At 43.1% G+C, this 26591-nt stretch overlaps 1 protein-coding gene across 1 annotated transcript in view; it reads left to right on the top strand.

The window, feature by feature from the left end:
* Window positions 1-26591, top strand: part of itgbl1 (integrin, beta-like 1) — a 61709-nt gene that overhangs the window by 12579 nt on the left and 22539 nt on the right. The window contains exons 3-7 of the mRNA XM_061724670.1: window positions 14038-14184; window positions 15075-15188; window positions 17412-17552; window positions 19426-19566; window positions 21624-21770. Coding sequence (XP_061580654.1) covers window positions 14038-14184; window positions 15075-15188; window positions 17412-17552; window positions 19426-19566; window positions 21624-21770 — 690 coding nt within the window. The remainder of the gene's footprint in view (window positions 1-14037; window positions 14185-15074; window positions 15189-17411; window positions 17553-19425; window positions 19567-21623; window positions 21771-26591) is intronic.

Below are 26591 nucleotides of genomic sequence, written 5' to 3' on the forward strand. Positions count from 1 at the left end.
TAAAGTGATGAGGACACCGAACTTTATGATTTGACCGTTTAACGTTAGCTACCCAAAAATCCAACATTACCTGATACAAAAGGGGAACCGCAAATCCACGTTTCGGTGCCTGCAATCCAGTTGTTTCTATGAATTGCAGTGATCCATTTGTCTCTCTTAAGCTTATTTTTCGCAGTCTGTAAAACGATAACTCCGACGGCCCGGCCCCCCGACCAATCAGTGGCCTGTAGTGTGATGACGTCGGATCCAGGGCCGACTCATCACGCTTAGAACCTCGGCACAATAGGTACAGATAAAGTATCTGCTTGGCCAGCCTTTACCCGTACACCCCCGCGCAAGACGGGGGCGTGGCGAGTTGAAGCGCGCTGAGTAGGTACTAGTGGAAAAGGGCCATTAGTGCGGACATGAGGATGCGCCGGACAAATGACTCAGTGAAGAATAAAGGTATGAACTTATAACCAGAATGAGACAGAATCGTCCTCAGGGGAAGGTGAGAAAGTGGAAGAGGATTGCTCCAATTCAACTCTAAATACTTTAACAATCACAAAAGGGAAGTTGATGAATGAAGAGGGAGTTTAATGTCCTCATTTACCTAAACCAGGGGTCGGAAACCCAAAATGTTTTAGATCCATATTGGACCAAAAACACAAAAAACTAATATGTCTGGAGCCGCAAAAAATGAAAAGTCTTGTCTAAGCCTTAGAATGAAGAAACACATGCTGCATGTTTCTATATTAGTTATAACTGGGGGAGATTTTTTTTTTCCATATGCACTTCGAGAAAAAAGTCTAAATGTCGAGAAAACAGTCGAAATGTTGAGGAAATAGTCCAAATTTTGTGAAAAAAGTCGAAATGTTGAGTAAACAGTCGAAATGTTGAGATTAATGTTGAATTACAATCTCGAAAAAAATGTCGAAATGTCGAGAAAAAAGTCGAAATGTCCAGAAAAAAGTCGAAATGTTGAGATTAAAAAAGAAAGGAAAAAGGAAGAAAAAAAGGAAAAGAAAGGAAAAAAAGAAGAAAAAAGAGGAAAAAAGAGAAGAAAAAAAGAAGAAAAAAAGAAGAGAAAAAAGAAAAAAAGAAGAAAAAAAGAGAAAAAAGGAAAGAAAAAAAGGAAAAAAGGAAAAAAAAGGTCCAACATTTTTGAAAAAGCTCCAGGAGCCACTAGGGCGGCGCTAAAGAGCTGCATGCAGCTCTAGAGCCGCGGGTTGCCCGACCCCCGACCTAAACTAACCCTTAAAGGTAGTATGATAGAGGATATTTTCTGTATTTTCTCTCGTATATACTTCTCTTCTTTTATCACGGCGAACCATCTCTTCCTTAGATGAATGTTGTGAGCTTGAACGTCTGACGGAGATAAACAGCCGACGCCTCTGGGCTGCAGCAAAACAATGGGCCGATGACGCGACCGCACCGTCGCGCATTTAATTGACATTTCAAATCACGGCTCCCACGCGATGATGCTTCATCCATTAGAGGCCGTTGCCTTCGTTCTCTCTCCTGGTTCACGTCCTCGCGTCTCTGGATGAACATGAGAGCAAGTGAAGGTCGTTCTCTTAGTAACAGGATCTCCTGGTACTCGTCCTCATGTTCTCACTTATATATGCATAATATCATCATGTATTAATAACACTATAATTATACTAATATACTATAATAGCACTAATAATACAATTAAAGCTGCAAGCAGCGATGAACGGTCCTCCACCCTTGTGCACGTTCAGGCTGCAGTGGAAGCTTGTATGACTTGATGTAGATTCTTCAGACCTGGGCATTTAGTGGATGAAACCACCCACGACTCTCTATATCAAACCATTCAAAAGTTATGGCAGAAAATAGGAACTATCAGATATCGACCAATCAGAAGAAGGGGCGGGGCTACTTTAAGGCAATGAAGGTCAAGGACTAAATACCGAGTCCGATGACACCACCTACATGTCTTTATCACAACCCGTTCAAAGGTTATGGCAGAGAAAGGTTTTTTAGGGGGCGCTGTTGAGCCGTTAGGCCACGCCCATTAATGCAAACCATTAAATATCAAATTTATCACCAGGCCTGGCTTGGTGCAGAATTTGGTGCCTTTTGGGGAACTGTCAAATATGGACCAATCAGATGAAGGGGGGGCGCGCTTTTTGGCGTCTAGCGTCACCACGGTAACACTTTTGACTGAGAAAAGTAATGCGTGTTGTCGCAGGATCAATACGCACATTTTGATGTATAACACACCTGGGGGCACGTTACGGTTCGGGCTGAATTAACTGCCGAAGAAATGGCATAAATTGCGCCAAAATTACGCGATTAATTCAAAATGTTCAAAATGGCCGACATCCTGTTCGGTTTCGGCCACGGCACCAAGAGACTTTTCTTTAAGTTGTGACATGATACAGGTGTGTACCGATTTTCGTTCATGTACGTCAAACCGTATTATGGGTCACAAAGTTTTTTCTGTCTGAACCAATCAGATGAAGGGTGGGCGCGCTTGTTGCCGTCTAGCGTCGCCACGGTAACACTTTTGAAAGAGAAAAGTAATGCGTGTAGTCGCAAGATGGAGACGCACATTTTGATGTATAACACACCTGGGTGCATGTTACGGTTCGGGACGTATTAACTGCTGAAGGAATGGCATAAATTGCGCCAAAATTACACGATTAATTGTCCTCTGTTGTTCTTGGACTGTGAGTGTGGAGGTGTAACGGAGATATAAGAGCATCCTGCACACTGATAATGGAGGTTTGTGAGTGTGTGTGTGTGTGTGTGTGTGTGTGTGTGTGTGTGTGTGTGTGTGTGTGTGTGTGAGAGAGAATGATTAATGTGAGCAGACAGCTTGGCTGCTCATTATGGTCTGGATCGCGGCCCTGCTTCATCCTATAATGGAGTTTCACTCACTGATACAAAGCCAGGCCGGTGGAGCCGAGACGCTTCAGGAGAGGGATGGGTTTCCACGTCCAGACACACACACACACACACACACACACACACACACACACACACACACACACACACACACACACACACACACACACACACACACACACACACACGGAGGTTATTCTCATACACACCTGTCATGCACACAAATACATACAATTCTGCACGTGTTAAATCAGTGTTGTAATAAAGAACCCGACAACTACATTCAAAGAGATCCATTTTCAAACCCCCCCCCGTCCCTTATCTCCACCTCTATAAAAACTGACTGATCAAACGCAGCGGTGTTCGTCCCCCAGAGAGATAACGGCTTCCTCTTTTTTTTTTTTACAAAAAAAAAAAAAACACACACTGCAAAATACATAATTATAAACAGGTCCCAAAGTAAGTACCAATTACCAATCAAACTCTGACTGAAGACAATAATAGGGAAAATAAAGTAATAAACTAAAATACAGGACATGCAAAAACAACAAAAAAAATTTATTAAAATAAATTAAAAAAACTAAATAAGATAAATAAATGAAAATTAAAATAAATTGACATAAGAGGAACCCTAAAAAAAAAAACGCTTCCTCTTTACCCAAAAACTCTGAGAGCTTCCTTCATCACGAACCTTCAAACCAGAACATTCCCATCAGCGGTGACGGGTCGGGCCGTCGGCCGCAGTAGATTCAGGGATAAGACCAGGAGTGGCTATTATTACTAATAGACAAGATTATGAGTTAAAATGAAATTGTTTGCTTAGCCGGGAGGGAATTCATGAAAACCGAGCACTTGGTGAAAGGTTTTTGATATTTGGCATGGTGTTAGTTATGGACATAAGGTTTTCAAAAACCACTGCAAACAAATGGGGACGCCCCCTAGTGGCCGGTTTGCAGAAAATTCTAAATGAATCAATAACGAGGCGATAGAGGCAGAATTGTAGGTGTTAGTGAGTTTAAATATGCACAGCTGATGTTTTGTGTGTTATTTTAATAAAATCCTATTCTTTCACTGTGACTTAGTTCTGAAGTTGTGTCCATCTTAAGCCTGAATGAATGAATGAATAAACACTACAGTGATATTGACATGTCCAATAAACAGGAAACTGCATTCCTTGGGGGTGAAAATATGGGTCTAGAGCCCTATATAATGATTCTATGTGACTTCATTCTAGAGATATGGAGTTTTTTGGGCAAAAAAATGACCTTGAAAATGAAATTTGACCTTCAACATGACCTTGAAATAGGAAATGTATCTCAGAATTGAATTCCTAGTGTAACAGTTGTTCAGCTTCAGCCGAGGTCGACCCCAAGGTGCTGTACAGTATACAATAAAATTAAACAATACCAAAAGTAAATACAGTACAAAGTGTAGAAACAATAAAATCACTAATATGCTAGAACGATCAATAAAATAGTAATAAAAATAGAAAATAGAGAATAGACGGCAAAGAACAGACACACAAAGTGCACAATCACTGGGGCCACGGGAGCACGGGGCCTCGCGCCCCAAGAGGCCGTTTTTTTTTTGTTTTTTTTTTTTCAAAATTATAATTTTTTTTTTTTGTTTTTTCCCTTATAAATATCAACAGTCACGTTCCATTACAGACCTTAATGTGTACTAGTCTGTGCATATCAATAAATATATGTGCAATGATGCGCGTGTCTGTTGTTCAATACAACTGATCAGACCAAGCGCAGACACAAACTGCTCTGATCCAGACGGGTGGAGTTGGAACAAACTGTCACACAATGTGGAGAGAACGAGACAGATTCAGGAAATTTCCATCAGGGGATGAAAAAAGAAAAAAACTAAAGAAAATGGAAGAGTTTAATGCCTCTCTGAAAGGCTCGTTTGATAAATTTGTTACAAAAATCACTGATCCGACCGGGTCTCAAGCAGCCGTGGGGCCCCGATGATGATGAGGCAGGGGAAGGTATCCAGTATTTTGATAATTGGAGAGTTAAAATTGCGCATATAGACACCCAATCCGACCCGAAAAACCCAAAAATTTTGCGCGAGGGCCCCCCCCGGCCATTTCGCACAGGGCCTCTGTAAATAAGAAGAAAAAAAGACAAAAATCTAAAAAAACATGCATCCATCATAATTAACATGCTTGAAAAGGAGTAGGAAGTAGTAAAACTACATATCGTGCCTAGAAGTATTGGAAACAGGAGAATAATCTCCTCCAGCTCAGACGTAATGGAGGAATCGTAGAAGCTTATGAGGGAAACTAATATCATGACTTTGCTGCCGGCAGGAGAGCATTATGTTCTGATTGTGTTTTCCATCACAAGTGTACATTGCTCATATAATATGAATATGTTTTCTTTGTTTTGTGGATTCTGTGGAAATAGATTATAGGAGCTTATAAAATGATGATTGTGCTAAAAGTAAAGCTTCAGTAGTAAATGTTTCACTGGTCATTTGTACTTCCTTCATTTTAGGGGAACACAATTCTCTCCAAACACGTCTGAAAGCGTCTGCTGTCTCGTCGTCGGCTGCTTTGGCTCAGGGAACTGTTCAGTAGGAGCCGTTGGAAGGTTTTATTACGTGTTTCCTGCCAACATCATGGCAGACTTGATCCTTGGAAGGAATAAAACAGTTCTGTTCCTCATATATCTGGTGCGGATCACGATCCAGCAACAAATACATCTATTCACGCAAGACAAAGCAAAACCGTGTTGACAGATCTAAAAGAAACAGATTTGTAGAATTCAGCTCGAGCGTTGACCTTGTCCTTTCCCTTAAACCCCAACACGTCTCCGTTTCCAGCTGCTCCTGGACCAACATCTGTCCACCAACATCTGTCCACCAACTGGACGGAATGAAAAGAAATGTTCTGACAGTTCTTTCTGTTTTCTATGATTGTTATTCTTATTAATATTATTATTATTATTTTGTATTTATTATCATTAGGGCCCGATCACTGACAGTGCGAAGGCCGTATTGTATCTGTAGGAATTTTCCTTCTTTCTTTCTTTTTTATTTTTCCGACTAAATGAGGGTCTTTTTCCCCCTAAACGTGCCCAAAAGTCACCAAATGTATCACCAAGCCAGGCCTGGTGATAAATGTGATGTTTAATGGTTTGCATTAATGGGCGTTGCCTAATGGCTCAACAGCGCCCCCTAGAAAACTTTGTGCCTCAAGTCCCACAATACAGTTTGACGTACATGCACGGAAATCGGTACACACCTGTATCATGTCACAACTTAAAGAAAAGTCTCTTTGTGCCATGGCCCAAACTGAACAGGACCGTAACGTGCACCCAGGTGTGTTAGACATCAAAATGTGCATCTCCATCCTGCAACAACGCACATTACTTTTCTCAGTCAAAAGCTAGACCCCAAAAAGCGCCTCCCTTCATCTGATTGGTCGATATCTGATAGTTCCATCTTTCTGCCATAACTTTTGAATTTAACTCCATCTCACTCCATATAATTCCTTCTCACTCCATCTCTAGTAGCAGTTAGCGGTTAGCGGTGTAACAGTGAAAGACATTTCCCACAAGAGTCGCTGCTCCAGATTTTAGACTAGTTAACGCTCTTCTTCTTCTCCTCTTCTCCTCTTCTCCTACCTCTCTTTCTCTCTTCATGAGGTTTTCATGTTTCCCCCTCTGGCTCTTCCCTGACCCCCCCCCCTTTTTTTCAAAAATGTTTGCCCATTTTTTCTTCTTTTTTTTTCTTCTTTTATCCGTTTTTTCCTTTTTTTGTTCCATTTTCCTTTCCTTTTTAATCTCGACATTTCAACTTTTTTCTCGACATTTTGACTTTTTTCTCAACATTTCAACTTTTTTCTCGAAGTGCATAATGAAAAAAAATCTTAACTAAAATCTTCTAACTAATATAGAAACATGCAGCATGTGTTTCTTCATTCTAATTCTGATACAAGACTTTTCATTTTTTGCGGCTCCAGACATATTTTTTTTTGTGTTTTTGGTCCAATATGGATCTAAAACATGTTGGGTTGCCGACCCCTGTTCCAAAGTGACTAAGACGTTTCTGCAAACGCTGTTTTCTGTTGATTTCCAAGAGTAAATGAGCAAACACAGCAGAGAGGCAGCGGCGGTGGAATGTAGTCCCTGAGCCATCGCAGAAATATTAGTTCTTTTCTCTGCTCTGGGCGTGTTGTGATGTTCTCTCTCTCAGATATTCGGAGCTGCCGGAGCGCTGACTCACCTAATGATTCCAGCGTGGGAGAGAGCAGGAAGACTCAACTCTGGACACTTTCACTCCTAAAGACGTTTCTGATGGAAAACCATTAACACGTCCAAGACCTGGAGCTAAAACAACTAAAGGCTCAGCTATGGTTCTGCGTCACACCAACGCAGAGCACACGCCGCAGCCGTGACGCCGTGCTGAACCCTTCAGACTTCTCCGTCACTCCATTTGGTCGCGGTGCAGTACCCCCCGCGGCCACTAGTTAGCGATCTTTTTCTGAATGGTTTATCCGACTTTTTCCGGTCACAGTAAATCAAAGAAATAAGGACAACTATTGTGCAAAAAACCAAAACAAAAAAAATCACATATAAACGAAGAAAAGAGCCCTGGAAGTTCACTACTGCTTCAAACCGGAAACCGGAAATGCTTCGCTTTCAAACGAACCAATCACAGCCCTCTCTGTCTGCGTGTGGTCGGCGTCTCCTCGACGCGTAGTTACAATTTTCGGGAGGTGCACGTCAGTGACGGCGTCAGTGACGGCGTGTCGTCTGCGTCGACGAAAACCAGACGCCGTAGGCACGGCGCCATTTTGACGCAGAAGCATAACTCAGCCTTAAGGCTTTCCTCTAACTCAGATCCAGCTATATATATATATATAAGCAGGGTTCCTGGAGGAACAAAGAAAAAGACAACGCAAAGGGACCAGAGAACAGACTCCCTGGGGTTACGACACCAGGGGGGTTCAGACGCAGTGGAGCCCCCAGGAAACCAGTCCTGCGAGTCCTGAAGGGGGGGGACTGTCCCTCACAGTAAAACCGCCCCCAAGCCCAAAAGCGGGGAGCACCCAATCACTGGCCAGGGGCTGGTGACGTCACGCAGCCCGCGGAACTCAAACTCCTGTTCCTGCCCAGCGCTCACTCTCTCTCCCTCAGCCAGCGGACCGGACAAAACGTGCCTGCCGACCGAGGCAGCCGCGGCCGCATCTACCCATTTATTCCTGAGCGTAAGACCCGTTACCACGGAGCGCACTGCGCTCCCGACTTTCTCTCCTTTCTAATTTCTCTCTCCGCTCTAAGTTCTCTCTCGAGGAGGGCCTGATCCTCCGGTCAACCTGCCCAGCTCAGCCCGAGAAGCACCCAGCCACCTGTGTCCGTGAGGCCCACGCGCTCATCAGCCCGGACGGGAGCCCGCCCGTCCGACGAGTGGACCGGACCCTGCACGCACCGAGACGCCGTGATAGGCTCCGTTGACCAGGGCGGGATCGCCCGGCTGCTGCATGCTGCACCCCTGTCTTTTTATTTCTTCAGAGTCGAAGGAGAAGAGAGAGAGACGAGAGACTGCTTGGACTGAAAGCCGAGAGAAACGAGGCCGCATCGGACTGGAACCCCCGACAGAACCCGCAGTTCAGATCCAGAATCAAGAGGAGACGTGAGGTTGTTTGGCGATCAGTCAGTTAGAACGGTGTAAAGCCGAATTTATGTTTAATGAGATTACTGTATGTGTATTACTGTACATTATCATTATTGTGTTCTTTATCATCTTTATTATTATTGCTTTGATTTATTTTTCATTCCGTGCATTTAACTTTCATTTCATTTCTATTGATGTTTTTCTAGTTATTTCATGGTTTTATAATGATGTAGTGTGCCATCAGGACTTATTTGGGGTGTTACGTTACCATCTTTTGACACCTATATGTAAATAAATTCTGATTGATTTTTAATGAGTGGTTTCTGTTGTTTCATGCAATTTGGTCACAATTGGTTTGTTTGACAGAGCTCAGCGCTCGAATCTCACCCTTCAATTACTGTATTAGGCATAAACCTTATTTTCTGAGACTGATATTCTGCTGTAAAAGTTATCATTTCCCTGCTTAAGGAACAGGGTGGTGCCCCGAGGATTTTATTTATCATATTGGTCATTCAATTTGATAAATAGTCGACTTTATTAATTATTAATAATTATTAATAAAATTATTAATAACCCTTCGATAACTGGATCAGCTAAAGCTCCACTGAGTTGCACAACATAAGCCATAATCAGATCAGCAATATTAAAATAATAAAAGGCTTGCAATATTTCAGTTGATTTGTAATGAATCCAGAATGTATGACATTTTTGTTTTTTTAATTGCATTACAGAAAATAAAGAACTTCATCACAATATTCTAATTTCTTGCTAAATCTATGAGTACAGTCGATCGCACAACAGCTCTTTCCCATTTTAGATGTTTTCCAGTTGCTCAAACTGAAAGTTTACACTGATACTTTCTGCCACTCAGTCTTTCTGACACCCAGTGGGTGAAACCCGCTGTGAAGTCGCATCTGTGACGTCACGTGCATTCCCTCTATATGCATTTTTAATATATAATATATATCATATATACTTTAATCAGAGCCGTCTGGGAGATTTGGGAGGCCCTGCGCGAAATGTTTGAGTTTTTTGGGTCGGATCGGGTGTCTATATGCGCAATTTTAACTCTCCAATTCGCAAAATACTGGATACCTTCCCCTGCCTCATCATCATCTCTTGCCTTGACGCGGGACCCACGGCTGCTTGAGACCCGGTCGGATCGGTGATTTTTGTAACAAATGTATCAAACGAGCCTTTCAGAGAGGCATTAAACTCTTCCATTTTCTTTAGTTTTTTTCTTTTTTCATCCCCTGATGGAAATCATCGCACATATATATTTATTGATATGCACAGATTAGTACACGTTTAGGTCTGTAATGGAACGTGACTGTTGATATTTATAAGGGAAAGAAGAAAAAAAAAAAAACGGCCCATAGCGCGAGGCCCCGTGCAGTCGCACGGTTCGCACATCCCTTGCGGCGGCCCCTGCACATATAAATATATATATATATATATATATATATATATATATATATATAAAGAAATAAAGAAGAATAAAGAAATAAAATCGGCAAATGCATTCTAGAAAACTAAAAAAATGTTGAAAACTGCTCTATTTGTGGAATAACGATGGATTTGTAGAAGAAATATATTATTGGATATGCTGCGATTCATGGCAATTATTTATGCCCTCCTTTTTAGTAAATTAACATTTCGGTTTTTTGCGTTGGAAACTTCTCGCGGGCCGCACATTTGACACCCCTGCTCTACGGAGTAAATCTTTCATGAACAGGAGCTACAGAGTCCTCTCCTCATTCCCAGTTAATGGAATTAACGCTACATAACTTGTTATTATTGGCAGTGACGCCGGCGCGTGGGCTCGTCCTCGTATCAATCCCCCGACGGAGCCGTCCGATCAATGGTCAGCTTCTTATTGGCTGGAGTAATGTGTCCCTGGAGCCCGGGAAGAGCCCCGACACCGTCAGACGGCTGGAATTACAGCTCACAAATTACCAAACTAGATAAACCGTGGACAGACAGAAACCTCCAGCCCACATAAATCTGGGCCTGCAGACAAAGAGAGGCCGTTGTGTGTGTCAGTGATCGTCACGGGGAGATTAATGGGGCGTGTGGGTGGCAGCGTCTATAATATCACATTCTGTTTTACAACTACTGTGTGCAAGCTCTCATCTGCAAAACATACATCATAAAAACAAATGAGTCTTTTCCAGTGTCTGTGTAAGGTTTCTGGTACATGTTGTACCTCGTTTCTCTGACACACCTGATTCTGATGAACGTGACATTAACGGACCAGTGCAGACCTGATGACCATCCATTCATTCCACTCATTTGAAGCAGTTAGTTAGTCATTAACTAACTAACTAACTAACGAACAAACTGCGGCCTCTTTTGCGACATATTTTAACACAGCAGTATTTCAGGGGTAGCTTCTTTTTGGATAGCCGTCGATAGTACTCGAGTTGAGGGGGGATGAGGGGGGATGGCACACCCCCCTGAAATAAAAACATCGCCCCTGAAATAAAAACGGTCCAAATCATCCCCCCTGAAATAAAAACGGTCCAAATCATCCCCCCCTGAAATAAAAATCATCCCCCCTGAAATAAAAACGGTCCAAATCATCCCCCCTGAAATAAAAACGGTCCAAATCATCCCCCCCTGAAATAAAAACGGTCCAAATCATCCCCCCTGAAATAAAAACGGTCCAAATCATCCCCCCTGTAAAACTGTCATCCCTCCTTTCCATCCCTTATGTCATTTCATCAATGAATGTGGTTTTACTGCTATTTCAACATTTAGAGTCATCACCAGAAAAATAACACCAGAAAAATTGACAATTTTCACCTGAATTTTCACTTGAAATAAGTAGAAAAATCTGCCAGTGGGACAAGAATTATCTTCTTATTACAAGCAAAACAATCTTGTTCCACTGGCAGATTTTTCTACTTATTTCAAGTGAAAATCTACTTGAAACAGATGAAAATTGTAGTTTTTTCCAGTAATGAGTCTTGTTTTAAGTGTAATGAGATTTTTTTTACTAAAATGAGACATTTTAACTAGAAATAAGACAAATATTCTTGTTAAGATTGTGAGTTTTTGCAGTGATCCATGTTACTTATCCTGTGAAAGACAGAGTCATATTGATAAGTTCAGAAAAGTGTTTTTTATTGTTGTGTTTTGATGTATTTGATGTAAGCCCAGTGGATATTTAAAGCTTACAGAAGGCTGCATTTAACTGCTGCTATGTCATTCCTGCAGTATTTCTGCAGGTGTTTTGGTCACTGCTATTATTTGTAATATATTATATTATTTGTAATCAGCACAAATTATCTGTCCCCATATGATAAAATCCACCATCCCCCCTGATTGTTTTTTACAACTCGAGTACTGGCCGTCGATATTATAGTGAGTCCTGATTAGATAATAACTCCTGACCACATGTGAGGGAATAAAACAGCTTTGCACATTACAATATTAACAGCCAGAGAAATCCCAGTGTTCTCACAATTGATCCGTTTTTACTTTTTGAAAACCGTGCAAAGTTATGGATAAGCCCTGAATGCAGGAATTGTAACGTAGGATTTTCAAATTGGTTTGATTCACCGCAGGAATCGGCACAGAATACTTTGTTAAACTGTATTTGACCCGGTCTTTGTACGTTTTGACCGTATAGAAACGTAATTCTTCCCGTTGTAAGAATGTGATGAACCTGCTGGATCTACTGCCCTTACTTTTTAACAACTGCTGCTTTCTATTATTTTACCTCTTTTCTTATCATTTTACTTCATTTTATTTGTTATTTACTGTTTAATTGTGTCTTGCCGCTTTTAATGTTAATGTAAAGCACTTTGAATTACCTTGTGTTGAATTGTGCTATACAGATTCATTTGCCTTGCCTTCTATGTTTTTCATTGAAGTGCATTTCCTGTCTTCTTTTCCTTGAGCGCGTTGCCTCCCTGAGGTGTCTGGGTAATGAGGAGAGACAGGGACTAGCGTGTCGTTAATGACTGATGGATGGCCCTTGAGAAGGACGCCACATTTACATGACGAACGAGACGGGAGGATGATTGAGCGCGACGTGCAAGGCCTTTCCTCGCCGCTCAGGCCGACGACAGCAACATCATGTATAATCACTTGTAGACAGTCTTCATTTGAATCATGGCTGTTTTTCTAAGAGCTCCCTGTGACCATTGGGAGGATAGTAGTGGCCGCTAGCTTCTCTAGGAAATGAACAATGTCCTCGTGGACTGAATCAGATTCTCGTAGATTTTAACTGCCCGCTGGCATCCGGACTATTCATACACTCACCCACTCACTCATCCACTTAGAGAGTTGAGAAAAACAACGTTTTTATCCCAGAAAACAGTAACATGTGTTTGTGATTGTTGGAAACCTGTTTTACTTTCTTGACTTTTTTCCGGAGAGTTCTAGTGTCCCTGTATCTCCAGAGAGCTCTTATGTTCATGTATCTCCAGAGACATCCAGCGTTCCTGTATCTGCAGACGGTTCTAGTGTTCCTGTATCTCCAGAGATATCTAGTGTTCCTGTATCTGCAGAGAGTTCTAGTGTTCCTGTATCTCCAGAGAGATCTAGTGTTCCTGTATCTCCAGAGAGCTGTTGTGTTCCTGTATCTCCATAGAGATCTTGTGTTCCTGTATCTCCAGAGATATCTAGTGTTCCTGTATCTCCAGATAGATCTAATGTTCCTGTATCTCCATAGAGATCTTGTGTGCCTATATCTCCAGAGATATCTAGGGTTCCTGTATCTCCAGAAAGCTCTAGTGTTCCTGTATCTCCAGAAAGCTCTAGTGTTCCTTTATATCCAGAGAGCTCTAGTGTTCCTGTATCTCCAGAGAGCTCTAGTGTTCCTGTATCTCCAGAGAGATCTAGTGTTCCTGTATCTCCAGAGAGCTATTGTGTTCCTGTATCTCCAGAGAGCTCTAGTGTTCCTGTATCTCCAGAGAGCTCTAGTGTTCCTGTATCTCCAGAGAGCTCTAGTGTTCCTGTATCTCCAGAGAGCTCTAGTGTTCCTGTATCTCCAGAGAGCTATTGTGTTCCTGTATCTCCAGAGAGCTATTGTGTTCCTGTATCTCCAGAGAGCTCTAGTGTTCCTGTATCTCCAGAGAGCTATTGTGTTCCTGTATCTCCAGAGAGCTCTAGTGTTCCTGTATCTCCAGAGAGCTGTTGTGTTCCTGTATCTCCATAGAGATCTTGTGTTCCTGTATCTCCATAGAGATCTTGTGTGCCTATATCTCCAGAGATATCTAGGGTTCCTGTATCTCCAGAAAGCTCTAGTGTTCATGTATCTCCAGAAAGCTCTAGTGTTCCTTTATATCCAGAGACCTCTAGTGTTCCTGTATCTCCAGAGAGCTCTAGTGTCCCTGTATCTCAAGAGAGATCTAGTGTTCCTGTATCTCCAGAGAGCTCTACTGTTCCTGTATCTCCAGAGAGTTCTAGTGTTCCTGTATCTCTAGAGAGATCTAATGTTCCTGTATCTCCAGAGAGATCTAATGTTCCTGTATCTCCAGAGAGCTCTAGTGTTCCTGTATTTCCAGCGAGATGTTGCTGAACGTGTCCTGTGTCCCCCTGCAGACCGCGGCTACTGCGACTGCGGGGCGTGTGAATGCGATGACGGCTGGTACGGAGATTCCTGCCAGTTCCAGGACGATTGCAGCCTCTCCAGCAAGAAGAGCAAGGAGCTCTGCAAGAACCAGCAGGGGGTGGTCTGCTCCAACAGAGGTACGGCGGCTAAAGAAACCTTCACTCATTCACGTAAACCTGAGGTACGGCGGCTAAAGAAACCTTCACTCATTCACGTAAACCTGAGGTATGGCGGCTAAAGAAACCTTCACTCATTCACGTAAACCTGAGGTACGCCGGCTAACGCACAAGATGCAATTAAAAAAACAAAAACAAAATGTCATACATTCTGGATTCATTACAAATCAACTGAAATATTTCAAGCCTTTTATTATTTTAATATTGCTGATTATGGTTTACAGTTTAAGATTAAGATTCCCAGAATATTCTAATTTTTTGAGATAGGATATTTGAGTTTTCTTAAGCTGTAAATCATGATCAGCAATATTAAAATAATAAAAGGCTTGAAATATTTCAGTTGATTTGTAATGAATCCAGAATGGATGACATTTTTGCATTACAGAAAATAAAGAACTTTATCACAATATTCTTATTTTCTGAGACAGTCCTGTATATATTTTTTACATTTTACTTTTTTTACCCCCTCCCCTGCATGTGTGTGTTTAGTTACTGCTGCTAAACAAAGTGAGTTTCCCCATTGAGGGAGAAATAAAGGATCATCTTATCTTATCTTATCTCTTAATTCTTGCCATTGTAACAATGAGATGAACCTGCTGGATCTACTGCCCTTACTTTTTTAACAAATTGTGCTTTTTACCTCTTTTCTTATCATTTTATTTGTTATTTACTGTTTAATCGTGTTTTGCTGCTTTTAATGTTGATGTAAAGCACTTTGAATGACCTTGTGTTGAATTTTGATGTACAAATAATCTTGCCTTGCCTTATGAGCAGCTACTACCTGGATAAATGAAGGGAAACGTGACCTTTTGCAGCTGATTATGGTTGGTAAAAGTTGCCGTTGTTCACAGGAACCTGCCAGTGCGGGAGCTGCATGTGTGACGAGAAACGCCTGGTGACCGGACGCTTCTGCGAGTGCGACGACAGCGAGTGTCTGGACGACGACACGGGCGAGATCTGTGGAGGTAAAGTCTGACGCTGCCGGCTCTTCCCCAGAACGGGCCTCGGCTCGACATCTGGCTGTTCAAGGACTCGCTTTCCTTTACAGGCCAAACGTATTATTATTCCAACTGTTAGCAGCTGTTCCACCACCTGGAGATGTATTGGATTTTAATGGGAACATGTTAGGAATGACTCTCCTCTTGGGTACCAGAGCCTTGGTGTTGATTCACAGTTATCCTTCAAATGTTAATTTGATTTATTAACGGATAAGCCCCTTGAGATGAATCATCTCGTTTTCGAGGGCGTCCAACATAAAACATACAACACAGTACAAAACATACAACATACATAATACATAATACATAAGGCTCTCACACACCAGTCAAGACCATACACACCTGAAGAACACAAGTAAACACTGCATATAACACAGTAATAACAACAAGAACAACAATATGAATAATCATTGTCATCATCATTATTATACAATATATGAAAAAAATAGATAGCCTACATTATGTATAAAAAAATAAATAAAAAAATGACACAAATGAATAAGGTGGAGAAGGCATTTGACCGTGTCCCTCGTGCCATTCTGGGGGGGTCAGTCAGTATGGAGTCCGGGGCCCTCTACTAAGGGCTGTCCGGTCTCTGTATGATCGGAGCAGGAGTCTGGTTCGCATTGCTGGCAGTAGGTCAGACTTGTTCCCGGTGCATGTTGGACTCCGGCAGGGCTGCCCTTTGTCACCGGTCCTGTTCATAATTTTTATGGACAGGATTTCTAGGCGCAGCCAGGGGCCGGAGGGGATCCGGTTTGGGAACCTCAGGATTTCGTCTCTGCTTTTTGCGGATGACGTTGTCCTGTTGGCTTCATCGGACCGGGACCTTCAGCATGTGCTGGGGCGGTTTGAGGCCGAGTGCGACGCGGCAGGGATGAGGATCAGCACCTCCAAAACCGAGACCATGGTTCTCCACCGGGAAAGGGTGGCGTGCCTTCTCCGGGTGGGTGGAGAAGTCCTGCCTCAGGTGGAGGAGTTCAAGTATCTCGGGGTCTTGTTCACGAGTGAGGGAACGATGGAGCGTGAGATTGACAGACGGATCGGTGCAGCGTCCGCAGTTATGCGGTCGATGTACCGGACCATCGTGGTGAAGAAGGAGCTGAGTCGAAAGGAGAAGCTCTCGATTTACCGGTCAATCTACGCACCTACCCTCACCTATGGTCATGAACTTTGGGTAGTGACCAAAAGGACAAGATCGCGGATACAAGCGGCTGAGATGAGTTTCCTCCACAGGGTGGCTGGACGCTCCCTTAGAGATGAGTTTCCTCCGCAGGGCAGCTGGACGCTCCCTTAGAGATGAGTTTCCTCCCTTAGAGATGAGTTTCCTCCCTTAGAGATGAGTTTCCTCCGCAGGGCGGCTGGACGCTCCCTTAGAGATGAGTTTCCTCCGCAGGGTGGCTGGACACTCCCTTAGAGATAGGGTGAGGAGTTCGGTCACCCGGGAGGAGCTCGGAGTCGAGCCGCTGCTCCTTCACTCGCTGCTCAAGTCTGGGCATCCCTGCTGAGGCTGCTGCCCCCGCGACCCGGGAATGGATAAGCGGCGGACGATGGATGGATGGACACAAATGAGAAGGCAATACCACTAGAGGCAACCACATGGTTTATTGCAATTGGAAAATAGTGAGTTTTTAAAGAGATGTAATGAATTAAGTTTTCTTATATTGATGGATAGGTTGTTTTAATCTGATGGAGCTTTGAACTTAAAAGCACATCTGTCAATTTCTTTAAACGTCAAAGGAACGAAAAGGAAGGGTTGCTGAGTGTTTCTGAGAGAATATGAGGATGTAAATGGAATCAAATATTGTTTTAAGTAAGATGGATAACTAAAGTGGATACATTTGAATATGAGTTGGCCAGTGGTGTTGTCTTCTTGAGCTGATTAAACCAGTTTATTATTGATACATGGAGCAGTTTAATGATCGATACATTAGTGATGAAAATTTCGAGAAAAAAGTCAAAATGTTGAGAAAAAAGTCGAAATTTTGAGAAAAAAGTCGAAATTTTGAGAAAAAAGTCGGAATGTTGAGAAAAAAGGCGAAATTTCACCATTAATCTCGACATTTCAACTTTTTTCTCGAAGTGCAAAATAAAAAAAAATCTTCCCCTCTCAGATCTTTTTTCTCCTGCCTGGCCCTGGTACTCGTCCGTAGGAACCAGTTCCAGATGTTTTTTCTCTTGTTCTTCCAGGCCACGGCCAGTGTTACTGTGGAAATTGCTACTGCGCCGCCGGTTGGCATGGAGACAAGTGTGAGTTCCAGTGCGACATCAGCCCGTGGGAAAGCAAGCGCAGATGCACAAGTCCAGACGGCAAGATCTGCAGCAACAGAGGTCTGTCTGTCTGTCTGTCTGTCTGTCTGTCTGTCTGTCTGTCTGTCTGTCTGTCTGTCTGTCTGTCTGTCTGTCTGTCTGTCTGTCTGTCTGTCTGCCTCTCTGTCTGCCTCTCTGTCTGTCTGTCTGCTTCACTCTCAGGTTTTAACGTGACACGTTCATGAATAAGTGCCAGCAGCTTTTGAATTGTGCTTTATCTCACATCAAGGAGCAGGTGAACATCTATGGTAAAGAGTTACAAGCCTGTATAAGACCATGTGGGTTTTTTTGTTGTTTTTTTTTAATCTTTTTATTTCACAATCATTTTCACAATTCACATTTTCACATTCACAATATCTATTTTACCCACATTCCTACCCTCCCCATAATTACCCAGAGGAAACATTATTATATATATAATTAGGTACTATTCACGGTTTATGTGGCTAGTGGTGGTGTATTTTTTTGAGAGGGGAGTTGGGAGTTTAGATGGAGGGGCGGGGGGTTTGGTGAGGATTTGGGGTCAGGGTTAGGTTAAGGGGTTAGGGTTAGGGGTTAGGGTTAGGTTAAGGGGTCAGGGTTAGGGGTTAGGGTTAGGTTAAGGGGTTAGGGTTAGGGGTTAGGGTTAGGTTAAGGGGTTAGGGTTAGGGTTAGGTTAAGGGGTTAGGGTTAGGGTTAGGTTAAGGGGTTAGGGTTAGGTTAAGGGGTCAGGGTTAGGTTAAGGGGTTAGTCAGGGTTAGGTTAAGGGGTCAGGGTTGTGTTAAGGGGTCAGGGTTAGGTTAAGGGGCTAGGGTTAGGTTAAGGGGTTAGGGTTAGGTTTAGGGGTCAGGGTTGGGTTAAGGGGTCAGGGTTAGGTTAAGGGGTCAGGGTTAGGTTAAGGGGTTAGTCAGGGTTAGGTTAATGGGTCAGGGTTGGGTTAAGGGGTTAGTCAGGGTTAGGTTAAGGGGTTAGGGTTAGGTTAAGGGGTTAGGGTTAGGGTTTGGGGTTAGGTTAAGGGGTTAGGTTCAGGGGTTAGGGTTAGGTTTATGGGTTTATTCAGGGTTAGGTTAAGGGGTTAGGGTTAGGTTAAGGGGTTAGTCAGAGTTAGGTTCAGGGGTTAGGGTTAGGTTAAGGAGTTAGGGTTAGGTTAAGGGGTTAGGGTTAGGTTAAGGGGTTAGGGTTAGGTTAATGGGTTAGGGTTAGGTTAAGGGGTTAGGGTTAAGTTTAGGGGTTAGGGTTAAGTTTAGGGGTTTATTCAGGGTTAGGTAAGGGGGTTAGTCAGGGTCAGGGTTATTTTAAGGGTTAAGGTTAAGGGGTCAGGGTTAGGGGTTAGGGTTAGGGGTTAGGGTTAGGTTTAGGGGTTAGTCAGGGTTAGGTTAAGGGTTAGGTTAAGGGGTTAGGGTTAGGGTACAGGCTAACCATAACCCTAACCCTAATCCTTGTGCTGCTTTAACTAACTCATTACCATTCCAGCTTGAAACCAAACCCCGACATTACGCTCCCAGAGAGGGAGGCATATACCATCCCAAATTCACGTTATCTTCTTAATATACACCATATTCAAGTTTTAGTTCGAGAAATGTATATATATATATATATATATATATATATATATATATATATATATATATATATATATATATATATATATATATATATATATATATATATTCCTCACATTTCGCATGTATCACAAGTCTGGGCTTTAATGTCATGTGATTTCTTTCCAGGACATAAATGCAAAGATCGTGTCAAGTTTTCAATAGAGAGGAAGATCAGTGACTGAATCTCTGTTCAGATATCAGGGCGTTGGAGCACTGGTTTCTCCATGGAGTCGCCTCGTCCAGCGTTAGCTGATTCTGCGTTTGCTGCGTGTTTCAGGAATCTGTGTTTCAGGAATCTGCGTTTGTTTCAGGAACCTGCGTTTGCGGCGAGTGCAGCTGCCACGACGTCGACCCGTCCGGCGACTGGGGAGATATTCACGGAGACACCTGCGAGTGCGACGAGAGGAACTGCCACGCGACCTACGACCGATACACCGACGACTTCTGCTCTGGTTGGACACCCGCCGGTTTTCTCATCTACTTACAGAAACAAGACTCTAAAAGCTGGCGGTCGTCTGAAGAAAAATGAAACTGACATCGTACTTGCTCACCGTGCTCGGTGTTTGCCGGTGTTAAAGTTCATACTTCTCATGAACTAGTTCAAACTTCAGTTCACATAGTTTAACCATTTTACTGTCTTTGGGTCAAAATTACCTAATTCTCCTGTTCCTTCTTTCCTCCTGCTCTCTCCTTCCTTCTCCCTTCCTCTTTTCTCGCTTCCTTCCTTCCTTCCTTCCTTCCTTCCTTCCTTCCTTCCTTCCTTCCTTCCTTCCTTCCTTCCTTCCTTCCTTCCTTCCTTCCTTCCTTCCTTCCTTCCTTCCTTCCTTCCTTCCTTCCTTCCTCCTGATCTCTCCTTCCTTCTTCCCTTCCTCTTTTCTCCCTTCCTTCCTTCTTTCCTTGTTTTCTTCCTTCCTTCCTTCCTTCCTTCCTTCCTTCCTTCCTTCCTTCCTTCCTTCCTTCCTTCCTTCCTTCCTTCCTTCCTTCCATCTGCTCTCTCCATCCTTCTTCCCTTCCTCTTTTCCTCTTTTCTCCCTTCCTTCCTTCCTTCCTTCCTTATTTTCATCCTTCCTTCCTTCCTTCCTTCCTTCCTTCCTTCCTTCCTTCCTTCCTTCCTTCCTTCCTTCCTTCCTTCCCTCCTTCCTTCTTTCCTCCCTTCCTTCCTTCTTTTCTCCCTTCCTTCCTTCCTTCCTTCCTTCCTTCCTTCCTTCCTTCCTTCCTTCCTTCCTTCCTTCCTTCCTTCCTTCCTTCCTTCCTTCCTTCCTTCCTTCCTTCCTTCCTTCCTTCCTTCCTTCCTTCCATCTGCTCTCTCCATCCTTCTTCCCTTCCTCTTTTCCTCTTTTCTCCCTTCCTTCCTTCCTTCCTTCCTTATTTTCATCCTTCCTTCCTTCCTTCCTTCCTTCCTTCCTTCCTTCCTTCCTTCCTTCCTTCCTTCCTTCCTTCCTTCCTTCCTTCCTTCCTTCCTTCCTTCCTTCCTTCCTTCCTTCCTTCCTTATTTTCTCCCTTCTTTCCAGCCAACTTTTTTCTCGAAATTGTACTTCAACATTAATCTCAACATTTCGACTTTTTTCTCAAAGTGCATAATGAAAAAAATTAGAAATGAGAGAGTTCATTTACACTTTTTTTATTTATTTATTCTTTATTTCATTGATTAATAAAATAAAACAACAAACCATTTAATATAAACACAAATGTTCCTAAATTGTGAATGAAATGGAGCAGAAAGAAGAATAATCTTATTTAATCTGCCCCTTTTTTCCAAAAAATCAATTTACAAAGAACGTAAATTGAAGAACAACAAAGTAAACAAAAAACTAAAATAAAATATCTGCCGGCGACTCAGACACAAACATTCCTTTTTAGTTCCCAAGTTACAATTCAGTTAATCCCATTCAACAACAACAAACAATGTTTATACCTTTCATGACGATGACGATGTCAATCAAACTTAACTAACATAATATTTCCTTAACAAACTGGCTTTAATTGTTCTTTTGAATGTAATGTTTGATTTGGATTCTTTGTTTTCTTTTTTCAGATTGTTCCATAAACTGATTCCTTTCACAGAAACACAACGTTCCATCAATTTAGTCCTGAATCTTGGTTTTTTAAACATCTCTGTTCCTTTTAAGTTATACTTGGTTTCTCTTTTTTCAAATCTTTTCTGAATGTAGATTGGTAAAGTTTTCTTATGAGCTTTAAACATAATTTGCAGAATACTATAATCATGAAATTTCAACAATTTTAACTGAAGGAATAATGGATTTGTTGGATCTCTATATCGTTTTCTACTGATTATTCTTATGGCTCTTTTTTGAAAAATGAAAATAGACTGAATAAATGTTTTACAGGCATTTCCCCAAACTTCAACCCCGTAGGTCAGATATGGAACAATCAGAGTGTTATAGAAAATGTACAATGCTTTGTTGTCCAATGAATCCTTTACTTTGTGTAACAAAGCAATTGTTTTTGACATCTTTATCTTTGTATATTGTATATCTCTTGTTTCCAGGTCACGGCCAGTGCAACTGCGGCCGGTGTGACTGTAAGGAAGGATGGGCGGGGAAGAAGTGCGAGCATCCTCGGTCCTGCTCGCTGTCCTCGGAGAGCAGCCTGAAGAAATGCAGAGGGGCGTCCGGCCTGCCCTGCTTCGGACGAGGTACCGTTCTCTCCTGTTGTCATGGTTACGGCCGGAGCCCTGCTTTGGACGAGGTACCTTTCTCGGTGATCCCGTTGCTGCTTCCACCTGCCTGCGATGTTTTAACACAACTGTGTGAACACATTCACAAATCACACTCATAACAGGCCATAACGCAAAATAAGAATAACAATAATTAAAAAAAACATTAGCTCTCAGGTGGGTTCAGGCCATATTAAGCAGGCTGGCCTCTTACCTTAAGTTAAAGCAAGTCACTGCTAGCAGCGGGGCGCAGTAGCATCTGCCCCGGAGCACTCGGCCTCAACTTCACTTCTTCAACAGAGGGTGGGAGAGAAACGGGACCCTGTTGTGACATCGTCTCTCTCCTCATCTCTGGCTGCCACTGACACCTTTTTTGATGTGAACCCAAAGTGTGCAAGTGACACACTCTGAGTTAGCTTCCGCTTAGCCATGTTATTGTGGCATCTCAACCAGCCGGCCTAGTCATTGTGCTGTGCTGGCGCACATGACTAATCTGCATACATAAAGGTGCAGGACTTGTGTTAAATCAATAAAAATTTTGAATTGTGAATACTTGATATGGCGATCTCTTACTAAACATATTTAATTGACCATTAGTGACGATCAAATGATCATATTATATTATATAGTCTAATTTATTTATTTTTTGACAACATTGAGACCCCCCCTAAATTTGGTTTTTGAGTCTTTCAGGGGGGCTCAGATGAGAAACATATGACTGGAAAAAAATGGTCTTTTATTTGAAAGACACAAAATACAAAACAATGCTGTGCGTTTGCCCTATTGTTACAGTTTGTAACGCTTTATAACTGTTTAAGTTTTAAAGAGAAAGCCAGGCCAACCATTTTCCACAAACTGAACTAAAAGTAAATGTCAGGTTTGCATAATGCATATTCAGTTTCATACAAGTAAAAATATTTTGCCACAAACTGAATCAAAATCCTGCAAGAGTCCCGTGATCGGGACCAAAACGTGAAGCATGGATTCCATGTTTCCTGGGAGCGTAGCGACCTGCCGGGACAGCAAGGCTTGTAAACTGCTGCTTTGTTCTGAGCAGAAAGACGGGAAATTGTTTTTATCGTATGTTATTATAGCAGCCACAGATACCCCGCACCCACGGGTGCTGATTGGATCTGCAACCTGAAACTGCTGCCGTGGAGATAACCTTAGAAAATAAACACCTCCACCGGTGGAGCAGAGGCGGCCGCCGCAGACGACTGGAATGAGGAAGTGGTTAAAGAGAATAAGAAGCAGGGAAAGTGAAGGGGACAGACGCTGGAATCACTCAGGCATGGACGAGCAGCTGGAGCAGACGGCAGCTGGAGTGGAAAAACCTGGAAATGTGAAACAGCAGTTCCTAACGGAGGGAGACGGGCCGCTCGCTAGGACATTCTTCATCCTCTGGTATTTTCTCAAGGAAACACCTGCAGTCACCGTTTCTCTTTGTTGTTGATTCCTGGGATTCCTCCTCTCTCCCGCCGGGCCTCTCGTTGAGTATGAGCCCGGCGTTTAACCGCCAGGCATCACACTGGGCCGCCTTCCCCTTCATCTACTGAACATATTTATCGGGGGCAAAAAACCCTGAGGATAAAAAAAGGCCACATTTGGTTTGCAGTCTTTGATTTGAAGTGGAAGCCCAGCGAGAGCCGGAATATTATTAACTTGGATAATATAAGGTAGAATTGTGTTCTGCTCTGACTGACTGCTCCTTTTAAGTGCTGTGAGATTGGAATGAAAGCCAAACTGGAATTGTTCATAGAAGTTATTGAGTACGGTGGCCGACAAGGGCCAAACGCACTGCAACGGCTTGATGCGTCTCAGTTCAGGAAAACGGCTTCAAGTACAGAAACGATTCAAATTCACAAACTCAAAACGAGGTACAAAAAGAGGAACGTGGTGCAAATGAAAAAACGTGCTGCAAAAAACAAAGACAAATGCAGCATCATCAAACTAATAGAGAATTGATGCAAGGCACAAAACGATATAAAACAAGAAACCATCTTCAAAAGAAAAACACTTCATAACCGGTCACTACAACCGGAAGTGCTCCAAACCTGCAGGGGGCGCTGCTGACTGAACCACGGTGTTTACATCCATGGTTTAAACATACAACGGGAACGGTAATGTGATTTTTATCTGACTATATTTATATACGATGTTTATATCACTGTACAACGCTGCACATTGTATCGTCTGGTGTAAAATATAATAAAGAAACGTTTCGTAATGGATGTAAACACTGTGGTTCAGTCAGCTGTTCAGTCTCTGTTACGCCGAGAGCGCCCCCTGCAGGTTTGGAGCACTTCCGGTTGTAGTGACCGGTTATGACGGTTTCTCTATTATCCTATTGTCCTTATAGAAGAGAATGTGATTCTTGAACATGTCCTTATGAACAGTGAGACCGTTTTTTCTGCAGAGGCGTTCCAGTTGACGACATTTGGCTTTGATCTGGTGGAGTTCAGGTGTAAACCAAGGTGCAGATTGGGTGAAGGAGACACCCAATCTCCGTGTTTTTAGAGGTGCCAGGGTGTCCAGTAGATTGTGGAGGCAATTATTGTAGTGGGAGATAATAATAATAATAATAATTAAAGCTTCAAGCAGCGATGAACGGTCCTCCACCCTTGTGCACGTTCAGGCTGCAGTGGAAGCTTGTATGACTTGATGTAGATTCTTCAGACCTGGACATTTAGCGGATGAAACACCCACGACCCTCTATATCAAACCATTAAAAATTTTATGGCAGAAAATAGGGATTATAGAATATCGACCAATCAGAAGAAGGGGCGGGGCTAATTATTGCCAATGAAGGTGAAGTACTCAATACCGAGTCAGATGACACCAAAAACGTTATGGCAGAAAGTAGGAACTATCAAATTTGGACCAACCACATGAAGGAGGGACGCGCTTTTGGGCGTCTATCGTCACCACGGTAACGCTTTTGACAGAGAAAAGTAATGTGCATCGTCGCAGGATGGAGACGAACATTTTGATGTATAACACACCTGGGTGCACGTTACGGTTTGGTTTCGTATTAACTGCCGAAGGAATGCCATAAATTGTGCCAAAATTACGGCATTAATTAAAAATGTTCAAAATGGCCGACTTCCTGTTCGGTTTCGGCCATGGCTCCAAGAGACTTTTCTTTAAGTTGTGACATGATACAGGTGTGTACCGATTTTCGCGCATGTACGTCAAACCGTATTGTGGGGCTTGAGGCACAACGTTTTCTAGGGGGCGCTGTTGAGCCGTTAGGCCACGCCCATTAATGCAAACCATTAAATATCACATTTCTCACCAGGCATGGCTTGGTGAAAAATTTGGTGACTTTTGGGGCACGTTTAGGGGGAAGAAAGGCCCTCATTTCGTCGGAAAAATAAAAAGGAAAAGGAAGAACAGGAAAAAGAATTCCTACAGATACAATAGGGCCTTCGCACTGTAAGTGCTCGGGCCCTAATATTAATGAATTTAACTTGTAATGCACTTTACATTCAATGAATCTCAAAGTGCTACACCATTATTCATTCATACACATTCTCACTGGTGGTGGTAGTGATGAGGCATTGTGACACCGTGGCTGACGTGAAACTCCAACCCCCTGCAGGGGAGACACCTTGGAACTAGCTTCAACACAGACTCGAACCACGAGAACACCCTATGGGGTAATTTACAACTTAGTGACAGTCATGCCAAATGCCCGATAACGGCATTTGTCCACAGATCACATCTGACTGTAAATTGTTTTTGTCTCTCACTTGGCTTGTTTATTCTTGCCTTTTTTACTTTGAACTTACTGCATAAAAAGTCATGATTCCAACCACTTGGGGTCAGCACACCAACCCAGACACGCTCTGTAGGTCTGCTCACCGCCGGCTACTGAATAAAACTCACTACACCACAGACTAAAACTCTCTACACCATAGCGGACTTCTGACCTGGTTTTGATAAAATTCTTCAACAGTAGCTACGTTTGTAGCCACAGCTGCCCTGGGGCAGACTGACGGAAGCGTGGCTGCCATATTGAGCCAAACGGCCCCTCCGACCACCACCAACATTCACCAGGCTGTTGTTGGCTGTTGAACCCGGGCGAGGGACGTCCCTCCCTGCCGTCCCTCCCTGCCGTCCCTCCCTACCATCCTGCCGTCCCTCCCTGCCGTCCCTCCCTGCCGTCCCTCCCTGCCGTCCTTCCCTGCCGTCCTTCCCTGCCGTCCTGCCGTCCCTGGCGGCCGACGGCATGTCAGAGACGGAGGGAGAGAGTTAGCGACCAGAGCAGGCCGATCCTGACGGCGTTGTAAAAGCAACATAACCCTGCGCCGATAGAGGCCCCGCTGGGCCCAACATGACGCTGCTTTAAAGATTCTTAGATATCAACACGTGTGGAGGGAAAAGATTCAACGTAGGAACCACATCATTCACCATAATTAGCTTTAGTCCATAGATAATACGCAGCTCAACACACTCTGTGAAGCATGAATCAGCAGTTTAGAACCTAACCTGCTTTGTTTTGAGTTTCTGCTGCGACCAGTGACACACACACACACACACGCACACGCACGCACACACACACACACACACACACACACACACACACACACACACACACACACACACACACACACCACCACCTGCTCTGAGGACTCAGTTGCCCCAGCAACTGCTGATGTCATAACGTCTGATCGATTATCTGTGGAGTCACAGACCCATCAGAGTGTTTGTGTTTGTGTGTGTGTGTATTAGTGTGTGTATTAGTGTGTGTGTGTATTAGTGTGTGTGTGTGTGTGTGTGTGTGTGTGTGTGTGTGTG

This window comes from Cololabis saira, chromosome 6 (assembly GCF_033807715.1).
Source record: "Cololabis saira isolate AMF1-May2022 chromosome 6, fColSai1.1, whole genome shotgun sequence".
NCBI lineage: Eukaryota > Metazoa > Chordata > Actinopteri > Beloniformes > Belonidae > Cololabis > Cololabis saira.